Source organism: Bos taurus, chromosome 11, assembly GCF_002263795.3.
Source record: "Bos taurus isolate L1 Dominette 01449 registration number 42190680 breed Hereford chromosome 11, ARS-UCD2.0, whole genome shotgun sequence".
Lineage (NCBI taxonomy): Eukaryota > Metazoa > Chordata > Mammalia > Artiodactyla > Bovidae > Bos > Bos taurus.
This window is the reverse complement of record NC_037338.1, coordinates 103,461,888-103,483,180: the sequence shown is the minus strand read 5'-3', so window position 1 is coordinate 103,483,180 and position 21,293 is coordinate 103,461,888. Positions and strand designations below refer to the sequence as shown.

General features: G+C 58.1%; 1 protein-coding gene across 2 annotated transcripts; it reads left to right on the top strand.

The window, feature by feature from the left end:
- The first annotated feature begins 1,299 nt into the window (after positions 1-1,299).
- Positions 1,300-20,451, top strand: UBAC1 (UBA domain containing 1). Of its 2 annotated transcripts, NM_001076281.1 has the most exons (11): positions 1,300-1,340; positions 1,407-1,629; positions 5,518-5,638; positions 6,402-6,475; positions 9,752-9,859; positions 10,828-10,930; positions 11,205-11,313; positions 12,069-12,282; positions 14,724-14,810; positions 15,405-15,543; positions 19,890-20,451. In NM_001076281.1, the coding sequence occupies exons 2-11, from the start codon at positions 1,492-1,494 to the stop codon at positions 20,003-20,005; spliced, it is 1,209 nt and encodes a 402-aa protein (NP_001069749.1). In that variant the 5' UTR covers positions 1,300-1,340; positions 1,407-1,491; the 3' UTR covers positions 20,006-20,451. The 2 variants fall into 2 exon arrangements, with proteins under 2 accessions (NP_001069749.1, XP_005213415.1); XM_005213358.5 differs by lacking the exons at positions 1,300-1,340; positions 19,890-20,451 and adding an exon at positions 15,689-19,448 and having other exon boundaries at positions 1,457-1,629.
- The last annotated feature ends 842 nt before the right edge of the window (positions 20,452-21,293 follow it).

Sequence of the window (21,293 nt, the reverse complement as noted above, 5' to 3'; positions counted from 1 at the left end):
TGCACAGTAGATGGCACTTGCACGGCCTGCGTGAGAAAGCCCACTCCCAGGGCGATAGTTTGGTCTCACGCCTTAATCGCGACTGGACCCCAGCGGAGGGTCTGGCTCATGGAGGCTATTGGTGAATGGTAAACTGAATAAAAGGAATTCACACACAAGCAGAATGATCACAGGGGAAAACAACGTGTATAAAACGGGAGAGATGCTGGAACCACCTCCCCATTTAGATCACCAGCCTCCGAGAATAGGGACGGCGTTGGCTTCATCTCTGCTCAGCAAAGATCCTTGAATGGACGAGATGGGAGAGTGCAGGGCAGTCACATGGTCCAGGCCTAGCCCGAACTGCAGAGTGCATACTGATATCTGTCACGCCCACGGAAATGAGTGTACTGAGTCCACCGGTCATGTTTCTTCCCTGTGGTGCTCATGTGCCTGTCTGAGGGCACCTCTATGGCTCTGCAGCCTGAGTGCTGGGCCCCACCCGCGTCCATGCCGGGGGCACAGGGGCAGGGCAGGAGAAACTGCACTTCTAACAAGCTCCCAGGTGCTGCTGGTCTGGGAACCACAAGCAGAGACTCTGCTTTAGTGCAATGCGGTCCTAAAGAAACAACAGCAGCCACATAGACAACCTAAAATCTAGCAGCCACAGCTTTAAAAAGTAAAAATAAACAGTGCCAACATATTTTACATAATCCATTCTATTATTCCAACACGTAGTCAATATATAAGGGCTTCCCTGGTGGCTCAGCTGGTAAAGAATCCGCCTGCAATGCCGGAGACCTGGGTTAGATCCCTGGGTTGGGAAGATCCCCTGGAGAAGGGAAAGGCTGCCCACTCCAGTATTCTGGCCTGGAGAATTCCATGGACCCTATAGTCCATGGGGTCGCAAGGAGTTGGACACGACTGAGCGACTTTCACCGACTCACTGTCAATATATAAACATTGTTGAGGTATTTTTCGTGCTCTTTTCCTGCCAACTCTTTAAGATTCAGTGTGCATTTTACACTGAGACCCATCTCAAAACAGACTCGTAAATGCACGGCTCCCACGTGGCCGGCGGCCCCCGACAGCACAGCGCAGGCAGGTACGGGACGAAGGAAGCGGCCCCCGAGAACTACAACTCCCGGCGCGCTCGGGTCGCGGCCAATGACGCACATTTGGCGCGGCGGCGACGGCGACGGCGAGGCAGCCGCAGGAGAACCACATCTCCCGGCGTGCTCCGGGTCACGCCCTGTGACGCACTTCCGGCGCGGCGGCGACAGCGCGCCCCCGGTGGATCGGCGGCGGGGCGAGGGGGACCGCTCGGGCGGGCTGGCGGTGGGGCGAGTGGCGGGCGGCCTGCCCACGGGAGAGCCGGGGGCGGGGCGGCGGCGGCCAGCGAGGGAGCGCGCGGGCGGCCTGGCCCCGCCCCCGGCCCGCCCGCCCTGGTGACCTTCAGGGACCGGGCGGCGGGCGCAGGCCCGAGGCCCTGGCGAAGGCGGCGGCGGCGAGATGTTCGTGCAGGAGGAGAAGATCTTTGCGGGCAAGGTGCTGCGGCTGCACGTCTGCGCGTCCGATGGCGCCGAGTGGTTGGAGGAGGCGACCGAGGACACCTCGGTGGAGAAGCTCAAGGACCGCTGCCTCAAGCACGTAAGGCCGGCCACAGCTCCAGACCTCCCTCCTTCTCCCGCCGCCCCCGACTCCCGCTGGACGCTGGGGCTCCGGACCGGGCGCTTTATCCTCTACCTCCTGGTCTAACTCCCCTCAAGACAGCCCGGGAGGCCGGGGCGCGTCGGGGACGCGGGCTGGGAGAGGCCAAGTCGCCGCCGGAACGGGGCCTCCTGCGGTTCCAGAATCCATCCGTCCGCGCTTGCTGTCGCGGCGAGGTTCCCGGAGCTGGGAGTTAGTGCCCAAGAAGGTAGAGAGAGACCCGCCAGGAGAAGCGCCTTCCCCTGACCTTGCAGAGCCGGCTGCTTGGAGCCGTTTTCTGGGGCTGGCATGGGGGCCGGCGCCTGGCTCTGGCCACTGGTGCGCCCCCGCACCCCCTCACCGTGGTTGGAATCACTTAAAATAGTGTGGCTTGGCCCAACTGGTCCATGCACCCCTTGCTATCCTCGGCCTTTACGTGGATTACGCGGGCAGGTCGGGGAGAGGGCCATTTTTTAAAGTTTGTTGAGGTGAAGCACCGTTTGTAGGTTCCTCAGAGGGCTAGTCTTTGCCTATCTCTTTAAGCTTCTCGACTCTGTAAGGCAGGCCAAGACATCTGTCTGTGTGACTCAGGCTGCCTCAGGAAACTCTATCCTTTGCACGGTCTAGAATCTCCATGTCAGAATTTAGGACAAAGGAGGCCACAGCCTCTCACTGCGTGCCTCGTGTAAAAAGTGTGCCTGTATGCCGTCTACTCACACGTTTGTTCCGGGCCCACCAAGAGGCTAGCCCTGGTCCCTTCTGGTGTGGTCTCCAAGCACAGACTTCCAGCTATTGTTTTAGTGACTCCCGCAAAATGATGTCGGGTCCTTTTGGGAGTACGGTTCTGTGGAGTTGTTCTGTAATTGTCGCAAGCATGCCAGAGAGCATTCTGGTTGCCAGAGTCCCCTTCCGGAAAACCCTGGATGTGAATAGCGTCTTGGTCTCACGTCAGGGAGGAGGGGGATGTGGGCTCACACACTTGGGCAGCTATGTTTTGGCCGTTTCTATTTCTGACGCAGTGACGGGTGATTTCACGATCTAAAAACCACCATGACAGCACTCAGCAGGAAGGCTGGGAGCCCCCTGAGCGTCCAGACTATTAGAGCGAGGCTTGCTGCTTGCCCAGTGCAAACCTCTCTGAGATGCTGTGTCCACCCGGTCAGCACAGGAGCCCCTTGAGGGCTGGAATACCTTAATTAAAAAATAATGCCACTGGAAAAATGGTACCAGTGAACTTGTTGGACACACGGTTGCCACAGACCTTCAGTTTGTGAAAAGCCCGGATTGTCAGTCGAGAGAGCTGCATGGCCGTGGAGGCCGGTCACCTGCTGAGTCAGGCTGGGGGGCAGCAGGTACATTGGTGTGACACTTAGTTTAACTCACCAACGGGAAGGATTGGCATAACCATCAAAACGTTATGTTCTGGAGGGAAAACGAAGCAAGAACTCTTAACCTGGGGTTAATGAGGGAGCCAGTTTCATTAGGCTAACTATTCACATCATGCTGCTGGTATTTTTATTCCATTTGGTACTGAGGTGTATCATTTGGAATGTTTTCTGACATTATCCTGCTTTGATGTTTTCTGGCATTATCCTGCTTTGAACAGAGATCTTACTCCACTCTGTAGATTTTATTCCGGGCCGAGGCGAGTGGCGGGCGAGCAGCAGGGGACTTCCACAACCAAAAAATACCGGCATACATTTTGGGACTCAGAGCTGAGCTGTCAGGAAGTCCTCACACCTCTGTGCCCATGCCGTCCTGGGGGCAGAGTTCGCGGCCTTGTGAGCCCGTCAGGAGGCATTTCCAGTTAGGAAACGGGGTTCTCGAGTGTGTGCTTGACTATCACCCGGGAAGCCTGTGCATTAAGCTTAGATCATGGTGTCACCGCTCGGCTCGGGCTCCTCCTGCCTGGCTCCCCGCCCTGCATGCCTGAGCCAAGGTTCTCTGTCCCTTCCTCCTGCCTCTCTACCCAGAGGGGACACTGTGGGTTTTCTCCCACCACAGGACCCCTGGGAGCTTACTGTTTTTTGTACACTTTTTGTTATGCGTATGCATTTTTAAATGAGTAAAGCAACTTTGTTAGTGAAGGTTTATTATCATAACTTTTACAGAAACGGATCGCCACTGTGGCCTTTCCCTTCTTGGTTTTATATACATTGGGACCACTGTGGTGGTCTCTAGCCCAAGCTTAGATCACGGGGCAGAGTAAATCGGAGGGTCACGATTTTAAGAAAGTGGCCCCCTGCAACACCGTGGGTGTTTTCTGTGTGATAAGCTTGCCGGCACATAGGCTGCTAGCAGGGCTGGTAGCAGCACACCCAGGCGTGTCTTCACGTACTGATGTCAGGAGGAAGAAAAGGCCATCTCCAGTCCTCCGGGAGGAAGCGGGCTCACTGGGCCCTGGCCCCTGCCCCAGCCGTGGGCTCTGGCCGGCTTTCCCACTGGCAGGGCCCAGCTCACTCCAGCGCCTCTGCCGAGAACAAAGGAAAGAGCGAGTAAGCGGGCCTGGTATGGATGACTCAGGCTTGTGTTCTGCTCCTGGCGCCTGTTGACAGGCTGCAGAGGACAGTTTTTTTTTCAGGAGCCAGTATGCGGATTGTTTTGGAAAATTGTGTTTCATAGACTGCATCCTAAACTTGGCACACCAGCTAGCCTGCAGATTTTAGAATTAGAAGAAGCACACCCAGTATTTCTGGGAGCAGAGCCATCGTGAGAGTCCGGGGAGGGGTGTCTCTGTCATACATGGTCAGAGTGTGTCTCACTGTTGGCTGGTTTCCACCTTTGTCCCCACCAACCCCCCCGCCCCCCGCCCCCCGGCTTGCGTGCACCTGTAGCCCTGAAGCCCGCATGACTCCTCTTTCCTGTTGGGTTGCTGAAAACTCTGGTTGGTCTTCAGACACGAGTGTTGAGAGGTGAAGTGCAGGCTTAGTTTCTCCCTCCGTGAGCAGTTACATGTCCAGGGTATCTGATGGCAGAGGCGGGTGGAAAGGCGGCCCCGCTGAGCTGAGGACGGTGAGGACCCCGGGGCAGTGCCTCCCCTGTGTTGAGGCAGCCTTGGCTTCAGCACCTCTGCCCCCTCCACTGTGTGTTTTGGGGTTTCTGAGCTGCCGATCAATAACACAGTGACGTGCCAGGTGACCCCTTCTAGCCTCCAGGCAGGCCCTGCCAGCCGTATCTGTAGCTCACTGTGGGGCCCCTGTGGCCGTCGCTTGGTGGGCTGGGGACTGAGCTGAGGCCATCCTGCCTCCTCGGGGTTTTTTGGGTGTTTGCGTGGTCAGGCCCCTATGGCTGCTCCCCAGGGACCAGCTCCTCTCAGCCGTGTCGCCGGGCTCCATCGAATGCCCCGGTGGAAGGTGGGGAGCAAGATTCCACAAGGAAGTAGCCAGCTTGGGAAACGTTGGAATATCGTCTGCTGACCTCCACAGCATGTGGCTGGCCTGGCCAGAGTCAGCTGGGCACTGACCACACCCGACCCCACTCGGATCTTTAGGTTCTCGGGAGACAGCAGGCCTGCTATTAGCATCTGTGAATCGCTCTCCAGATCTTTCCAGATTAAGGAGCGGTTCGAGTAGCCACTGGTGGGTAGCAGGGCGTTCTGAGTCTGAGCCCTGAGCCTGTTGAGCAGCACTTGGTGGCCCAGTGGCCAGGTCACTGCCCTTGGGGACTAGGGGCTGTGGCGTGTCCGCCGTTGCCGGGGTTCTCTGGTTTCAGTGTGGCTTTGACTCTTAGCGAGTAAGAAAACCAGGAAGTTCCTGGCGTGGCTTGGGGCGTCAGGTCCTGTATTATCAGTATCATGATCAACTTATTTTCTGTCCTGACACGTGTTCTATGATTTTGTTTGTTTCCTAGTGTGCGCCTGGGGGCTTAGAAGACCCCAAAAATGTGACCCATCACAAATTAATACACGCCGCGTCTGAGAGGGTGCTGAGTGACGCCAAGACCCTCCTGGAGGAGCACGTCCAGGACGAGGGTAAGGGGGCGAGGGGTCCCCGTCCCAAGCGGGCAGAGCAGGGAGACGCGGCAGCCACAGGGTTTCATTCTCCTTTGTTGAAACAAAGTGTGCGCCCTGGAATAAAAGAGCTGCAGCCTTCTGGAGAAGCCGGACGTGAACTCTGCTCCACAGGCTGTTTCCACGCAGAGCCAAGGTCCCCAGAGCTGCTGCGGGCTGTGCTTAGGGGACAGGAAAGCACAGCCGTGGGTTGTTGCAAACGTCCAGGAAGACGTTCTTACCACGCACGTCTGTCGATTGACTCTGAGTCTCCTGCATGGAGGCGCTTGCGGAGGAAAGTTGGGCTTCTGTGTCATTCAAAGCAATTTTATTTGTGAGATTCCCTTACGTAGCCTGCTTTGGAAGGACTAGAATACTGTTTATCTACCTCGCTGGATGTCTAGTTGGCACGGGCACAGTTAGCTGGGCGCTGACCACACCCCAGGTGCCTTAGCATTGAGGGTTAAGACCAGACGCTCCGACCTCCCAGACTTTCAAAACAGAGCCGTTAAAACAAGCACGCCGGTCCCGTCTGGTTCCCTCAGCCAGGGTCTTGCCAGGCCGGAGCCTGTAGGGGAGCAGAGTCAGCAGACCTGGGGGCTGAGGGAAGACTGGGCCTCTGCGGACCCTCGTGGAGGAGGGCCCAGAGAGAAGCCCTGCTCCTCGGCCCTTGGGTCCCCCTGGTGCCCTCTGTGCCGCTTCTGGGTGTGCGATGGTAACCGGCTCGCTGTGCTGCTTTCCCCAGATGTGATACTGTTGATCCGAAAGCGCGCTCCAGCCCCCCTCCCAAAGATGGCCGAAGTCTCCGCAGAAGAACAGGTGAGCTTCAGAGTTTGGAACTGGCGATCTCTGTCGGGGGAGACTCGAAAGAGACTTCTGAGGCTGGCTGGCTGTGGGTCCCGCAGGTCCTGTGGTCACGGGCTTTCGTCACGGCCAGGCAGACTGTTGGCCGATGCCTCGCCTTGTGGCTGGTCCGGTGACCAGCTCCGCTTTCGGGCCACGGAGAGGTGCGTGCTGCCTATTCCCCGGGTCGGGTTTACTCCCTAGCTCCCGTCCCTCCTTTTCTCATTTCCTGACATTAGAAGGTCAGGAAGTCGCTGAAGACCACCCACAACACACACAGCGCGGGAGCAGAGCGGGGCGCCAGCCTGCGCGGAGTCGGTTCCCGGCGAGGCCAGGGCCACCCATCCCGTCTGGCTCTTGCAGGACAGGCTGCTGTGGCCTTGGAATTGGCTCTCGGCTGAGACCCCCCGCCCCCCGACGCAGGTGCCCCCGGAAAGCCATGCCCGCGCTCCGTGTGTAGTGGCTGCCCCAGAGGCTCGCTCCTCAGAGAGCCTGGTGCAGGAGGCTCCCTGTGCAGCGGGAGACGTGTTCTGTCAACAGGCCCTTCCCAATGCTTAGGCCAGGTGCCTGCCATGCTCGGGGCGAACGCCAGCCTTTGCTTAGCTCGAGGGGTAGAGTGTCCTGCTCAATGCTTCGAAATGCTCGGGAGAGTGTTCACCCCAAAGCAGGCAGGCCAGCCTCCCTGGGCTGGGCCCTGGGCCTGTGGCGGCCCGAGCTTTTTCGGGGCCTCCTGTGGGACAGCCGCGGGAGGAGGCCCTGCTTATCTGCAGCCACACCTGCCTGGGCGCGGGCACGCTGCTTGCCCGTCTCCGGGAAACGGATGGGGCCCCAGAGTCAGGCCTGCTTCCGAGAACCCCGGGGCGGATCCGGCTCTCAGGTTACTGTTTTGGTCGCTGGCAACTCCCTGAACCGCGGTGACTGTGTCAATGGCAGGCCCCATTCACCCCCACGGCCCTGGGTGACTTGCCAGGCGGTGACCCTCACCTTTCCTCTGTGTGTATCTGTGAGATGAAATATTGTAAAAACGATCACGCCTGTTTTTGTGAATAACTCGTCTTTAAAGTCAAAGTAGTACGTGTATTTAGAGTCAAACGATAGTCCAGTGTGTTGTAATCAGCAGCAGGTGCTTCTCCCTCCTGAGTCACGCGCTCGGGAGGCGAGTGCTCTGCATCCGTCTGACCCTGTCTCCAGTGATTCTTCTCCTGGGTTCTGAACAACATCCCGGGTTGATATTTTTTGGATTCTCAACTTTAGACTCTCGGTTGCTCCTTGGTGATCTGGGCAGCTCCTCCCTCGTCACCCCCCTGCTCCTCTGAATCTTGGTCAAAGATTCAGAATCCCTGTGGTTATTCTTGTATCAGTGTCGGTCTCTGCCCTGAGCAGTTTGCTAAAGGTGAGCTCTCCTTTTTTTGAGTGCAGTTTTTTTCCTGGAGCCAGTAATTGCTTCCTGGTTTAGTTTGTTCTGTGTGTAGGCTTACCACTCATTTTTTCAGATTCTGCTCCCAAACTGATACACCTGTCTGAAACCGGGGTCACAAGTGTGAGGCGGTCTGCTGGTGCCCGCTCCAGGAGCCACCCCTCAGCTCCTCCAGCCCGTCCATCTGCGTCAGGCGTGCCGCACAGGGCTGCCCACCTGGCTCCTGCCGCGGCTCCCATGTCTGCGCGCTCCCTGCCCACAGGCCTGCCGGCTCGGAGCAGCCCCATTAGCACACAGGTTGCTGGGTCCGTGCCGGGCAGGCCCAGCTGGCCCTGTGCTCGGGAGCTGGAATCAGGTCTGCCTTCCTGTTGGGAGCCTCTGCTTCCGGCTTTTTCGGGTGTTTGGCAGAATCCTGTTGTGGCACTTTGAAGAGCTGGGGTCCCATTTTCTTGCTGGCCATGAGCCAGGACCACCCTCCACTCCCGGAGGCCACCTCCTTCCTGGCCTGCAGTTCCCCACGTCTTCAGAGCAGCCAGTGGGGTAGCTCATGCGTCGGGTCCCTCTTGCTTTAATCTCGATGACCATGGTGAGCCCCGCCCGTCCTGTTTATGGACTCGCCCGATTAGGTCAGGCCTCCCCCAACCCCCCGCGAGGGCCTTGTCCTCCAGTCACTGCGCCCTGTGCCGTGACCTAGCCCCCAGCTGCAGCCCGCCCGCTCACGGGCCCCAGTCAGGCAGCCGTGAGTGCAGGAGTGAGGTCTTGGGGCCATGTGCCCTTGTGCCTGCTAGAGTCAAATGTCTTGTTCTCCTGGGTTGGGTGGGGCCAGACTCGCGCCAGCATCTCTGAGGGCGGAGGCCTGGAGGGCCTGTGCGCAGCCGTCAGTGGCTGCTGAGGGAGCGCGCACGCTCGATGGGCCTGCGCCCTGGTCCCCAGGCATTCCCGGGGTGTCCCCAGGGCGTCCCCGGGGCTGGCGGTGGAGCCGGTCAGCCCCGCTCTCCTTCCTCTGTGCCTGGTCTGTGCCCCTCCCAGACTGCTCGCACGTTGACCCTGGAGATTCTGGAAGTGCTCTGGGTACTTGTTGGTACTTTCCCTGCCTCATTTTCTCTTTTCTCTCTCCGGCACTCCTGTGGATGTGGGACCTGCTATCTGAGAGATGTTTGGTTTCCAATCAGGTGCTTGTTCTGCGATGACCTGGCCCAGCGTCCTCTGCTCTCCTGCCTTTCTGAGCACCGTGTAGCCTCGCTCTCTGCTTTCCAGGCCCTTCCTTCTCTTCCCTGCGTGTCTCCCCTTCACCCCCTCTCCCCACTGCTTTCTCTGTTGCACTAATTGCAGACTTTCTTCACGTCCCTGTCAGAGGCCCTGGGAGTTCACTGGCGGGTCGTGCCCCCGGCCCGCACCCGCATTCTCCTGCCCAATACCCCAGGAGCCAAGTGGTGTGGGGCTGGGCCTGCCGTCCGGGGTCAGCATGGTGCCTCTCCTCCTGGGCTCAGGGCTTCTCGGGCTGCATCCAGGGATTCTTCATGGTCCCTCTGCGGTCTGCCTGCCCGCCCAACCATCGCTCCCGTGTGACAGTCATTCTGCGGCCCAGGAGGCAGTGTCTGTCTTCCCCACCCTGTACCGCCATGCTCCAGGTCCAGCAGGCTGCGACCGTCCAGTGTTCTGTCCCTGAGGCCACGCACAGAACCGTCCGGAAGCCTCCCTGCTCATCAGGGGCATGTGGCTCCAGTTCCCAGGACTCGCGTGCTCCCTGGTTAGAGCTGTTTGTTCAGAGACCAGTCTTGCCTTTCACCGTTCTTACACTCACGTCTGATCTTCTGATTCCTCTCCTGTGTTAGAAAAAACAAGAGCAGAAAGCCCCGGACAGAGACGCTATCTTCCGAGCCACCGCCAGCCTGCCCTCCCACAACATGGACCGGGCCGTGGTGCAGACCAGCGCGAGGGACGTGAGTGCCCGCAGGGGCTTTGTGGCCACAGGGGGCTGAGGAGACCTCCTGAGAGCGCTTGGGAAGCAGGATGTAGGGGGTGCAGGAACTCTGTGTGCTATATTGGAACTTTTTTGTAGGCAAATTAATTCAAGTTAAAAGGTTTGAAGAGACGTTGGGCCAGTAGGATACTATGGGGAAATGTGAGTTTTGTCCTGAGTTTGGCGAAACCTTTTAGAGAGAAACCCGACTCTTGCTTATTTTGGATCGGGAGGTTAAAGCAGAGCTGGAGCATTTCCAGTGCTCCCGAGCCAGGGCCGGGCCAGGACTTGGCGCCCGCTGGGCCAGAGTCGGGGGTGGCGCCCCCAACACTGCAGGTCAGTCTGCGGGCTCTGCACGAGCTGGTCAGTTCAGGAACACGCCTCTGAGGGTCTCCTCCAGAGAGTTCTGTGTTGGCCAGGGCGTCTGAGGCCGGGCACATGTGTCTCTCGCTGGCCAGTGCGTGTTTCACGATGGCCAAGCCTCACTGTCGGGGAGACGGGCAGTTGGTGGGTTTCTGATGACATTCCCAGCAGCCCCCACTGCGTTGAGAAGATGAACTGGTTGCACTGAATGCTAGAGGCCCACAGCAGTGGGACCCATGGAGTCTGCCTGTTTTGTTCAGTGAGGCTTAAGCTCTCAGCTCGCTTAGCGGCCAGCAGGCCAGACGCCTCCTCTGGGCTGGAGCTGAGCGACGGATCCTCTCCCGCCCGCCCTGCTGAGAGCCCTGTTGCTCTTCTCCCTGGTTATCTAGGCGTGATTTGCTGCACAGATTCGGAGTTTCGGGCAGGCGGTATTGTTTCAGATCCAGGCGTGACTTGCCACACAGATTTGGAGTTTCGGGCAGGGGTGTTGTTTCAGATCCATTGACTCACAGATTCGGAGTTTCGGGCAGGGGTGTTGTTTCAGATCCAGGCAGCTTTGTTGAGCGTCTTGTGCTTTCACTGCAGTTCCAGACGGAGCTCCGGAAAATCCTGGTGTCTCTCATCGAGGTGGCTCAGAAGTTGCTGGCGCTGAACCCGGATGCCGTGGAATTATTTAGGAAGGCAAACGGTAGGCGTGGGCCCGGGCGGAGCCCACCCTCGGCCGTCACTGCTCACACTCCCCACGGAAGGGGCAGTAGATGGGCCTTGTGGATGCCTCACACTGTCACCATGTCTGCATGGTGAGGGCTGACGGGTCTGTCTCGGGTTTTCTGAGGTGTAAGAGGTCAGCCACAAGCGTCTGGTGCTCAGGCAGGGCGCTGGGCCTGTGGGGAGCTTGAGGAAGCACCCCTTGTGTGGCCGGGCACGCCCCGAGCTCTCACGGTGCCGTGTCTGGCCCGCAGCCATGCTGGACGAAGATGAGGACGAGCGCATGGACGAGGCAGCCCTGCGGCAGCTCACGGAGATGGGCTTCCCGGAGACCAGGGCGGCTAAGGCCCTGCGGCTGAACCAGTACGTCTGGGCCCCCCGCCGCGGGTGACACCCTTCTGCCCCGGGCCCCGTGACTGAGTCGCCTCCAGTGTGCGTGAGTGTCGGTAGAGGACCTGGACGCGTGTTCCGGAGTCACAGCACTGGCCGCCTCCAGGTCTTACAGGGCGGTGTGTGGTGGACCCGCTTATTGGGAGCGTGGCATGTGATGGTGGTCGTGCACCTCACCAGGCTCTCGTTTTCCGGGAACTTGGATCACAGCCTGCTCCCGGCGGGGCCGAGGAGGACCATGGCACATGGGCGGTGGCGTCCTGGGAGTCTCCTGTAGTTTCCTATTGTTAGTTACTTGTCGGTTACGTGCCTTTCTGTATGTTCGGTTCTGAAATAAATTGTCTGTAACCGAGGGGTGGTCAGCGGGCTGTGTTCTTTTCGCTTTTGAACCAGTCTCTCGTGGGCACCTCGTGGGTTTGGCTCCCGTGGCTTTCTGCACTTGGGCATCTGTTCTGGCTGCGCCTCGTGGCAGATTAGGGCGGGGCCGGGGCTTCAGCCGCGCTGCGTTAGATCCTTGTACAGGACTCGGCAGCTCGCACTAGAGAAGCCACGAAGTCAGAGAGGCTTTTCTCGGGACGCAAAGGCCCGGTTCCCTGGCCTGAGGTGCTGCTCAGAGGCCATCTTACCTTGGAGCACGTCAGTGCTCACGAGCCCTTGGGGCACGTCAGTGCTCAGGGGCCGTCTTACCTTGCGGCACATCGGTGCTCAGGGGCCGTCTTACCTTGCAGCATGTCGGTGCCCCAGGCCATGGAGTGGCTCATCGAGCACGCAGATGACCCCACCATCGACACTCCACTCCCAGGCCCATCCTCGCAGGGAGAGGCAGGCGCCGAGGCCGCCCCTGCTGCCGGGACCAGTGAGGAGGAGGAGGAGGCCAGAGATGAGCTGACGGAGATCTTCAAGAAGATCCGGAGGAAAAGGGAGTTTCGTGCGGATGCCCGGGTGTGTGTTTTCAGGTAGTGGGGGTGCCTGGCAGGTGGAGGGGCTGGTCCTCCCAAGGCGAGTCCTGCGGGGGAAGCCACAGCCCCCAGGCCAGGCCACCGGCCCTGCAGGGAGCGAGGCTGGGAGGGCTCTGGACAGACTTGAGTCTGGAGTCTCCAGTTTGAAGTTTATAAGTGTCCTCGAGCCGTGGGGTCAGGCGGGGGCCCTGTCCAGAGACGGGAGGGTCACCCACTGGCCGCATGGCCCGCCTTGTGAGCAGGAGACTGGTCAGGAGGGTCAGTGGAGCATCTGGGGGACTCAAGGGCCTGAGCCCCACGGCCTCTGGCTGGACTCGGCCCGCTGACCTGAGTGTCCGTCCTTGTAGCCGCCTCTTCACCGTCACCTTGTATCTGATGCTTTTCTGTCTCCCTGTTCTTTTTCATTGTTCTCTCTTTTCATTAGGGTTAATTTTAATTTAATCTCTTTGGATGCCGTTGGCACTGTGAGCGTATCCTATTTACTTTCAGATCACAGCTCTGTCAGCTCCAGGCGTTAGGGCTCCAATTCTTCATGTCCTCCTGATTTTGCTTGTGGCCCTAATTTCTCGGGGCCTGGTGCCTTGACCTGGGCTCACCTGTGGGCTTGTTTCCGTGGGAACCCGTGTGGCCGGGCTGTGGGGTGCCCTCTGCAGCTGATTCAGAGCCTGTGTCTGTGGGGTTGAGTGTGACCTCAGGCAGGGCTCGTGGGCCATGCGGAGTGTCCCCCACGGGGCCAGGGCCCTCTCTGTGGGACGCAGAGCCTGCTCAGGGCCCTGGAGTCCAGCTCCAGCTCCGCCCAGCATGGACCCCAGGTCTGCGTCCTGTGCATGACGCTGGGCCCCGCCCCCTGCCCAGGGGACACCCTCTGGGAGGCCAGGGCGTTGTGGCTTTGTCTCTGTTCCTTTGGGATTTTCCCTTGAGTTGAGCTCCGCGTGCAGAAGCACATGGGTTACTTTAGTCCAGCGTTTCTCGGTCCCGGAGGAAGTGTGTCTCTTCGTCTTAGTCTCTTGGGAGTCCAGTCGGTTGGCCCTGGACCTGTTGGGGAAAGGCAGCCTGTCCCCGGGCGGGTCCCACGCTCTGCTGTCAGGCTGCACGCCTTTCCCGGGTTGGGGGTCCTGCAGGGCCCCGTGAGGCCCGCTGATGGTTGTTCACGGTCTTGGTCACCACCTTAAAGGCCTTTCCTGCTCGGGGTTGTCGTTCTTAGCCATCTTAAGTCACTCCTTTCCCCAAAAGGGTGTCGAGGCTTGAAGGGCCAGGGTCTGTGATCCTGAACCAGTCGGGGAGGGTCCAGTAAGGCTCAGGTCCCGGGGAGAGCAGGTTGGAGAGCAAGGCTTGGACGTGAGGCAGACCTTCAGCTGCCTCCGCTCCCCTGCCCCACCGCGGACAGGGCAGTGACTGTGCAGAGCCTGCGGGCGCGAGGGCCTCTCAGCGCAGCCACACGGGGGGTCCTCCCTGGAGGGCTGGGGAGAAGCGCGTGGGAGCATCTGGAATCCCCCCCAGCAGTCCTGGGGCCGAGACAGAAGTGAGGAGAGGGAGCGGTTTATGTTGACACTTCATGGAAAAGGCCCTCCTACTCTTGGGTTTCAGATTGGACTCCAGGCGATCTTATGTGACGTGGATATCAAGCACTGCGGGGGGGCTGTGCCCGCAGCGTGCGCTGACAGGCCGGAGGTGGGGAATGGCCCAGAGGAGCAGAGGAAGGGGGTCCTTGGCAGAAAGGACAGCTTAGATCTTGTTAACAATCATTTAGAATTAATTTCAAGGTTTTTTTTTTTTCCCAAAGATAAAGTGTGAAGAAAATCTCTCCGAGTTTCAGAAATGGCTGACGTTTTTGTCTCCACTTAAATGGGCACGGCCGATGTGCCCTTTCTCTGACCTGCTCCTCCCACTTGGCAGCCCCTCTTGAGGGGGCTATGCGAGGTGGTGGGGACAGTCCCACTCTTGAGAGTCTCGGGGACACAGCTGGCGGGACCTGGGTGGGACAGTGAGCCTCCAGGAGAGAGCTCCAGTTCCGCCCCTCTGTCGTTCAGAGAGCCAGCAAGTATCTCCCTGAAGCCATAGGGAAACAGTCTTGAAATAGAAAACCTGGTAGTTTTTTTTTTTTTTTAAGATGTATTTATCTTTGGTCACTCTGGGTCTTTGTTGCTCTGCACGGCCTTTCTCTAGTTGTGGAGAGCAGGGGCCACTCTGGCCATGGTGCTCGGACTCTCACTGCAGTGGCATCCTGTTGTGGAGCGCCGGCTCTGGGCATGTGGGCTTTAGCAGTTGTGGCTCCCGGGCTCCAGAACGCCTCAGGCTCTATAGTTGCGGGTGGCACACGGGCTTCATTGCCCCAGAGCATATGGGATCTTCCAGACCAGGGATCGAACCGTTAAGACATCCCCTGCCAAGGTGCCGCGGCTGAGCCTGCGGCCTCTCCTGCAGGCTGTCATTTCCCTGATGGAGATGGGCTTCGACGAGAAGGAAGTGATCGACGCCCTCAGAGTGAGCAACAACCAGCAGAACGCCGCCGTGAGTACCGCGTGCGGCCTGGGCACCCGGGGATGCGGGCACCTTCCCGCGCAGGCGGCTCCTTTGCTTTTGAGGTGCAACAACAGGGTAGATGGTTCAAACAGTGTACAGACTTTAAAGTACTGAGAAAATCCTGGGCTTTGCCTCTTAGAGAAAGGTACGCATCCTGCGGGTGAACGTGAAGCTTGTATATTGTGTTACACTGACACCGAGACGATGCCACCCTGTGGACACGTGCCCACTGCTGACCGAGAGCCTGGGGAGGGGCTGGAGGTGACGCTGGGTCACTTGGGGAGCAGACTCAATCTGGCCCATGTGGCCCAGGAAGGCAAGGTGGGCCTGGGCTTCAGCTGTTCCTGGACGAGCCCACGAGGTCACACCCCGGCCACTTCACACGACAGGGCTCTGGTGTGGACTCGGGCTGCAGAGCTCCAGAGTGCCCTGAGCTGCAGCGCCCGCATCTGCCGGGACAGCCGGGCTGGACTGGCCCTTCTGTCAGGGCCCCTGGCCACTGGGGCAGCCCTGGAGCCCCCGCCGCAGTGTCGAGGTTGGCGGGGACCGTAGGCGCTGACCCTGCTCTTCTGGTGTTTGCAGTGCGAATGGCTGCTGGGCGACCGCAGGCCCTCTCCCGAGGAGCTGGACAAGGGCATCGACCCCGAGAGCCCCCTGTTTCAGGCCATTCTGGACAACCCCGTGGTGCAGCTGGGCCTGACCAACCCGAAGACCTTACTAGGTGCGTGCCTTGCTGCTGCCCGGCGGGGCGGGGCCCTCCCGCCACACAGATGTCCCTGGGCGATACTATGGGCGTGCCGCCCCTGCAGGGCTCTGGTGGCTGGGGCCCGGCTGTGACAGCCTCCTGTGCGGTGACTCCATTCCAGCTCTGAAAAACCAGCTCCAGCAGGTGATCCGGTTGGGAGAGTGTAGACAGCGCCCAGCAGGTCAGGGCCGTGCCCAGAGGAGGCTTCGTTGGCTGGTGGCTCTTAGTCTCTGTAAGGGTTGCCTCGGTGCTTGTTTTGCCTATGAGATACGATATGATATAAAAAAGTGTGTATAATTTCTGTCACTTTAAAGAGTGATAGTAAAATTAATAACCACGTTTCTGCTGTTCATCTTGAAAAAAAAGCGGTCTTTTAAAAAAATCATAGTGCGATGCAGGCACCCTTGAGTCCCTGGGTGCCCCCCCAGCCCCTGCTGCAATGACCCCCCCCAACTCCCGCTGCAGTGACCTCCCAGCCCCCACTGCAGTGACCTCCCAGCCCCTGCTGCAGTTACCCCCTCCCTGCCCCGAATGGGGGCTTCCTCAGCAATGTCAGTGGGGGTGTCCGTGTCCTCAGACCATTCAGTCGCCCCTCTGTGTTCTGGGCTGACCCCTGGGACTGGCTTCCTGGAGGCTGTGTGGTGCAGCATTGCAGGGCAGTGCCACATCCGAGCCTGCTGCGCGGCTGCCCGATGGCCTGCGGCTTCTGGGCCGGTGAAGCTGCTCTGGGCATTCCTGTGCCTGGTTCTCAGGGGAGGGTTCCCCCAGGGTTCCGTGCCTTGGGCCGAGTGGCAGGGCCCTGGGCGTGGGTGTGTTGAGCCAGAAAGGGACCCCCGCCCACAGCAGCTTAGGGCCCCCGCTGCCAGGTGCCAGGAGCAGCCGCCCAGGCAGGCACAGGGCTTTTGCATGCTTGGCCATCTCCCCAGTCTCTGAAGGACAGCCTCTTCCAGAAGTTTCAGCCACTCCTAGGACCTCCACTGCCCCTCTTCTCTGGCTGCTTCTGCTACTGGATTGCCGTCTGATAGCTCAGAACCTTCTCGTGCCTGCTGCACACTGATCCTTTCTCAGATATTTAAATCTCCAGGATCCCCTGTCTGTTTCTGCCTTCTCTGTTGATCCCTTTGATGAACTTCTGTCCTGTATCTTAACACAGCAGAACATCTCTATTTCATTTATGACATGCATCTTTAAAGAAAGCCCTCTGATTCCAAGCTTGGGAAGACCTTCACGTGTTTCTTTTTTTAGTAGTTTTAAATTTTCTTGTTTTAAAAAGTCTGTGATTCGCCTGGAAGAGTGAGTGGCGTGAAGCAGGGAGTTTTTCTCTCTGTGCCTCACTCCGGGCTTCAGTGGTGTGTCTTGTGAGCTGGTTTCCACTTTCTCTGTCAGTCCCCTCCACACTGGAAGCGTCTTCTGGCCCTCCTCCCCAGAGACCTCAGGACGGCCCCGTGTACCGCCGGGTCTGTCCAAAGCCTTTCCTAAACATTTCTTTCAGTGCTCGACCATCGAGTGTGTGATTTGCTGATTTGCTCTAAGCTTTTTTTTTTAATTTTTGAAGGCATAGTTGGTCAGATTAAGTTCCCCTTTTCTCTCTAGTTAGATGCTAAGATTTTTCAATTGTGAGTGGGAGGTCAGCTTCCTGGGTGACTTTTCGCTGTCTATCGAGATTATCGTGTGGTTTTACATCTGCTGTATCAAGTGTTTCTTGCATTTCTAAAACAAACCACCCAGAGTGAGTGCTGCCTGGTCTATAGGCCCTGGGTCGGTGATCTGGACGGGCCGCGCACTGGCGCAGGGTCCTCCCCGCCAGACCCCAGGCCCAGGGTCCTGCAGGAGAGAGCGTCCCATGGTGAGTGCGCCCCTGCAGCCACACACTTCCCTCCAGGCATTTCTGGTAGGGTTTTAATGGCCTTTATCTCTTTGCTGCTGCTGCTGCTAAGTCGCCTCAGTCGGGTCCGACTCTGTGCGACCCCATAGACGGGAGCCCACCAGGCTCCCCCGGCCCTGGGATTCTGCAGGCAAGAACGCTGGAGTGGGTTGCCATTTCCTTCTCCAATGCAGGAAAGTAAAAAGTGAAAGTGAAGTCGCTCAGTCATGTCCGACTCTTAGTGACCCCATGGACTGCAGCCCACCAGACTTCTCCATCCATGGGATTTTCCAGGCAAGAGTACTGGAGTGCGGTGCCATTGCCTTCTCCTTTATCTCTTTAGATGAAGGAAAATACGCACTATAGGACATTTGGACACACAGGGAAGCTTGAGGAAGCGGAAGTCACCAGCGCCCCCAAGCTGGTGGGTTTCCTTCCGGTGTATGGTGAGGTCTGGCGAGGTCTGGAGCAGCCGCAGCGCACGGCAGCTTTCTGGTGCTTCATTTCTCATCACGTTTGATACATTTTCTCTTTTAAAAATGAGACTGTAGCAGTTCAGGTATTTCATTCTATGGATGTGTCGTATCATTTAACAAATACATTAAATCTGTTAATTCATGTTAATAATATGACTTAGAAACTAAACAGCAAGGAAGCAGCAACTGAGCTGAACCCACCCCCTGCTTGTGGTCGTGAAACCGCCTGCCTTTCAGCCGGCCTCGCAGCCTTTGGCACTTGGCCTTCTAAAGTGAAGCGTCTCAGACGTCATCTCTGAGTGTGTATGGCTCTTTGCTGTTGTTCTTTAGTCTCTGAGTCACGTGTGACTCTCGCGACCCCGTGGACTGTGCAGCCCACCGGGCTCCTCTGTCCGTGGGAGTTCACAGGCAGGAATACTGGAGCGGGTTGCCGTTTCCTTCTCCAGGAACTTTTAGCTCTAATAGTCCATAAAACAGTGGAAACGTCCTGAATTAAGAAAGAAGACAAAAATTCTAAAAGTAAATTTCAATCCCCTTTGTTTTTATAGTTCAGTAAAGCATTTTTCCTCATAAAAAACAAGCGGTGTTCCATTTTGTTGCTTTTGAACTTCCACATGGAATAACCTGTGTTCAGACCCGCTTCTTTGGGTGTAGCTCCGACTGCCTGAGGACAGGCAGCTGCAAGGCAAATGAGCAAGGCCCAGAATGTGGACGTTAGGCGCTTGGGGACGTCTTGGCACCTGATGGGGCTTTCTGGGTGAGAAACCCACTCCCACCCTCCGCCCCAGACAGGGACCCAGCAGCTCCGTCTGTGCCTTTGAGCGCTTTCCTCCCGGCCTTTGCGTGTTCCTTGTCGCCTGTGCGCGCCTGCCGCTCTGCCTCAGCTGCCGAGTTGCCCTTAGAGTGCTGTCAGCAGCTTGTGGCGCGTCAGGGACCCCTCGGTCACGTGCACGCTTCTCATCTCTAATGACGCCCAGACGCGCGGCAGAAGGTCCTTCCTCGGGCAAACCTTCACCTCTGGTTTCCATATTTAGTGCTTTTCCCATCCTTTTGTGCAGCTCTGTCCTCCTCCCGGAGTTGATTGTGCCGCTTGCTGGGGGGAACGGGGGCCTGGGCTTCTCACCTCACGAAACCCACTTTATGTTTTGTTCTCCCGGATGCCGAGTCATCTTTCCGGGTTCTCTTTCTGAAATTTCAGTTGGGGGGCTTGGTGACTCTTTTCAGGGCTGGGAGGGTCATCAGGTTGTAAACATAACGAGGTCAGACTTTCCCATTGAGCCCGGGGCTAGGGCCCTCATGACCCTGAGCAGCTGAGAGCCCGCAGACTGGGGGCCACTTTCACGAGGACATGGTTTGACGTTGGCTGACATGACGAGCTCTGGTGTAAAGCCGTCCTTCCCAGATCCGAGGGCGACCGTCCGCCCTGCGGTTGGTTGCTGTCCACCAAGTTGGCCATCGTGTGTCTGGGCTGGAGAGCTTTTTTGCTAAGAGGCACCTTTGTTCGGTGAGGGGTCGCTTTATAAAAGTGTTTAAAAATTCAACGTTTTCATCTCAGAGAACTGCTCATTTTTAATGTGCTGTTTTTTTTTATTTTTTTAAAGTCATTTCCTGAAGATTGAGCAGTTTGACTTTTCTAGTTAGATACTATTAAGCTGGCAACATCATCCTTACATAAGTCTTTTCTGTCAGGGTGGGCCTGAAAGTGGAGTCACTGAGTCACGGGCTGTCACTGTTTTAAGATTCCTAGTAGCTGTTGCCACGTTGCTTTCCAGAATCCCTGTGCCAGGGAATGCGGGCGTGTCGCCCCGCCCTACCCACAGTGACCACACCTGCTTCTGTATCAGCAGATGAGACGCGTGGGGCGGGGGGCTGAGGGGGGTTCCCGGTCGCGCTCACCTGGAAGCTGCCGGGAGGAGAGCTCCCACCGCTGCGTGTTGGGCGTGCAGGGCGCAGTCCCCCAGCAGCTCTGCGTGTCCCCACAGCATTTGAAGACATGCTCGAGAACCCGCTGAACAGCACCCAGTGGATGAACGACCCGGAGACGGGCCCGGTCATGCTGCAGATCTCCAGAATCTTCCAGACCCTGAACCGCACATAGGCCGTGCACTGCAGCTGCCAGGCCCAGAGAGCCTCTTCTTCCCAGCCCAAGGGGTGGGGAGAGCGTGCAGACCCCAGGGTGCCCCTGGGCTGGGGGCGGGGAGCAGGTGGGCTGGAGGGGACCCTGCCCTGGGTGTTGGGCGCCAGGGCCGCACTCCCGCTGGGATCTTCCTGTGAAAAACCTCGGGTGGCAGCGTGCTCGGTTGGCCTCCAGCCTCTGACAGTGTTTACAGACAAGGCCGTCACCCTGGGAAGGGGTCGCCTCCCTCCAGCGTCCCCTGGGCTCTTGAACCGCTACTTGAATTAACCGTAGGCGCTGCTTGTAGAGTCCACTTGTTATTTGAAACAAGGCATGTTTCAATCCAAAGTGTTATCGTCAAAGGTACTAACTTGAGTAGAAGAATTCACAGATGACTTCTCTTTAATAAATAAATTCTCCTTTTCCAACTCTGTGTCTCGGTCTGGTTTCAGCCGGGGAGGAGGGGCACACGTCCTGCAATGCTCTTGTTCCCACCGAGAGCACGCTCACTGCCTCCCCTGGGGCGCTCGTCGCGGCCACCTGCATACTTCCTTGGCCAGATCTCATGTTTTTCTTGGGGTTGAGGGACTGCGTGTCCCTGTCTCTGAGCACCAGAGTTGATTTGCTCTTCACATGCCTGGCTGCTCTTTTAAGGATGTAAACACTCTCTTTGTTTTTAAATGGGAAACTGACCAGCCACGCCATCTGGGGGCTGGCCTGGTGCATGAAGTGCGGACGTGCGAGGTGCGAGTGGGCCTCGTACGCCTCGGGGCGCCTTCTTTCCTGGCAGGTGTTCAAGGGGACCCCTTAATAAGAGGTGCATGCAGGGACCAGAGCCCTTTTTCAGACCCCTGTGCACTGCCCGAGCCGCCACCGTGTGCTTTGGTTGAAGAGATCCTGTCCCTTGGATCCCCCTGGACAGCCAGCCCTCAGACACAATTCCATGCTGCTGTTCCAGGTCAGGAGAGCGGGGACTGTGACAGCTAGGTGTCTCCTGGGCACTGATGGCCCACCTGGGCTCTTGTTCCTGTGAAGTATCCTCCATGGGGGCCCTGAGCTGTGGCTGCCCCAGGCCCACTGCACCCACCTGTGGGGGGACGTCCAAGATGAGCCGGCCTGTAGCCCTGCAGTCTGACGCCCTTCACTGTGGTTCCTGGCGGACTTTTTCTTCCCGTGAGCCCCACGTGGGTCTCAAGTGGCACCTGGCAGTGTGGGAAAGATGCCCAAGGGGAAGCCTCAGCAGTGGGGCCTGTGGTCCATGGCGCCTGGT

Bases quoted from the DNA above. Each gene is read 5' to 3' on its own strand.
- UBAC1 (XM_005213358.5), top strand. From the start codon at position 1,492: ATGTTCGTGCAGGAGGAGAAGATCTTTGCGGGCAAGGTGCTGCGGCTG. The intron at 6,476-9,751 runs GTGAGCTTCAGA...CTCCTGTGTTAG, and splicing joins AAGTCTCCGCAGAAGAACAG to AAAAAACAAGAGCAGAAAGC. The intron at 12,283-14,723 runs GTGTGTGTTTTC...CCTCTCCTGCAG, and splicing joins AGTTTCGTGCGGATGCCCGG to GCTGTCATTTCCCTGATGGA.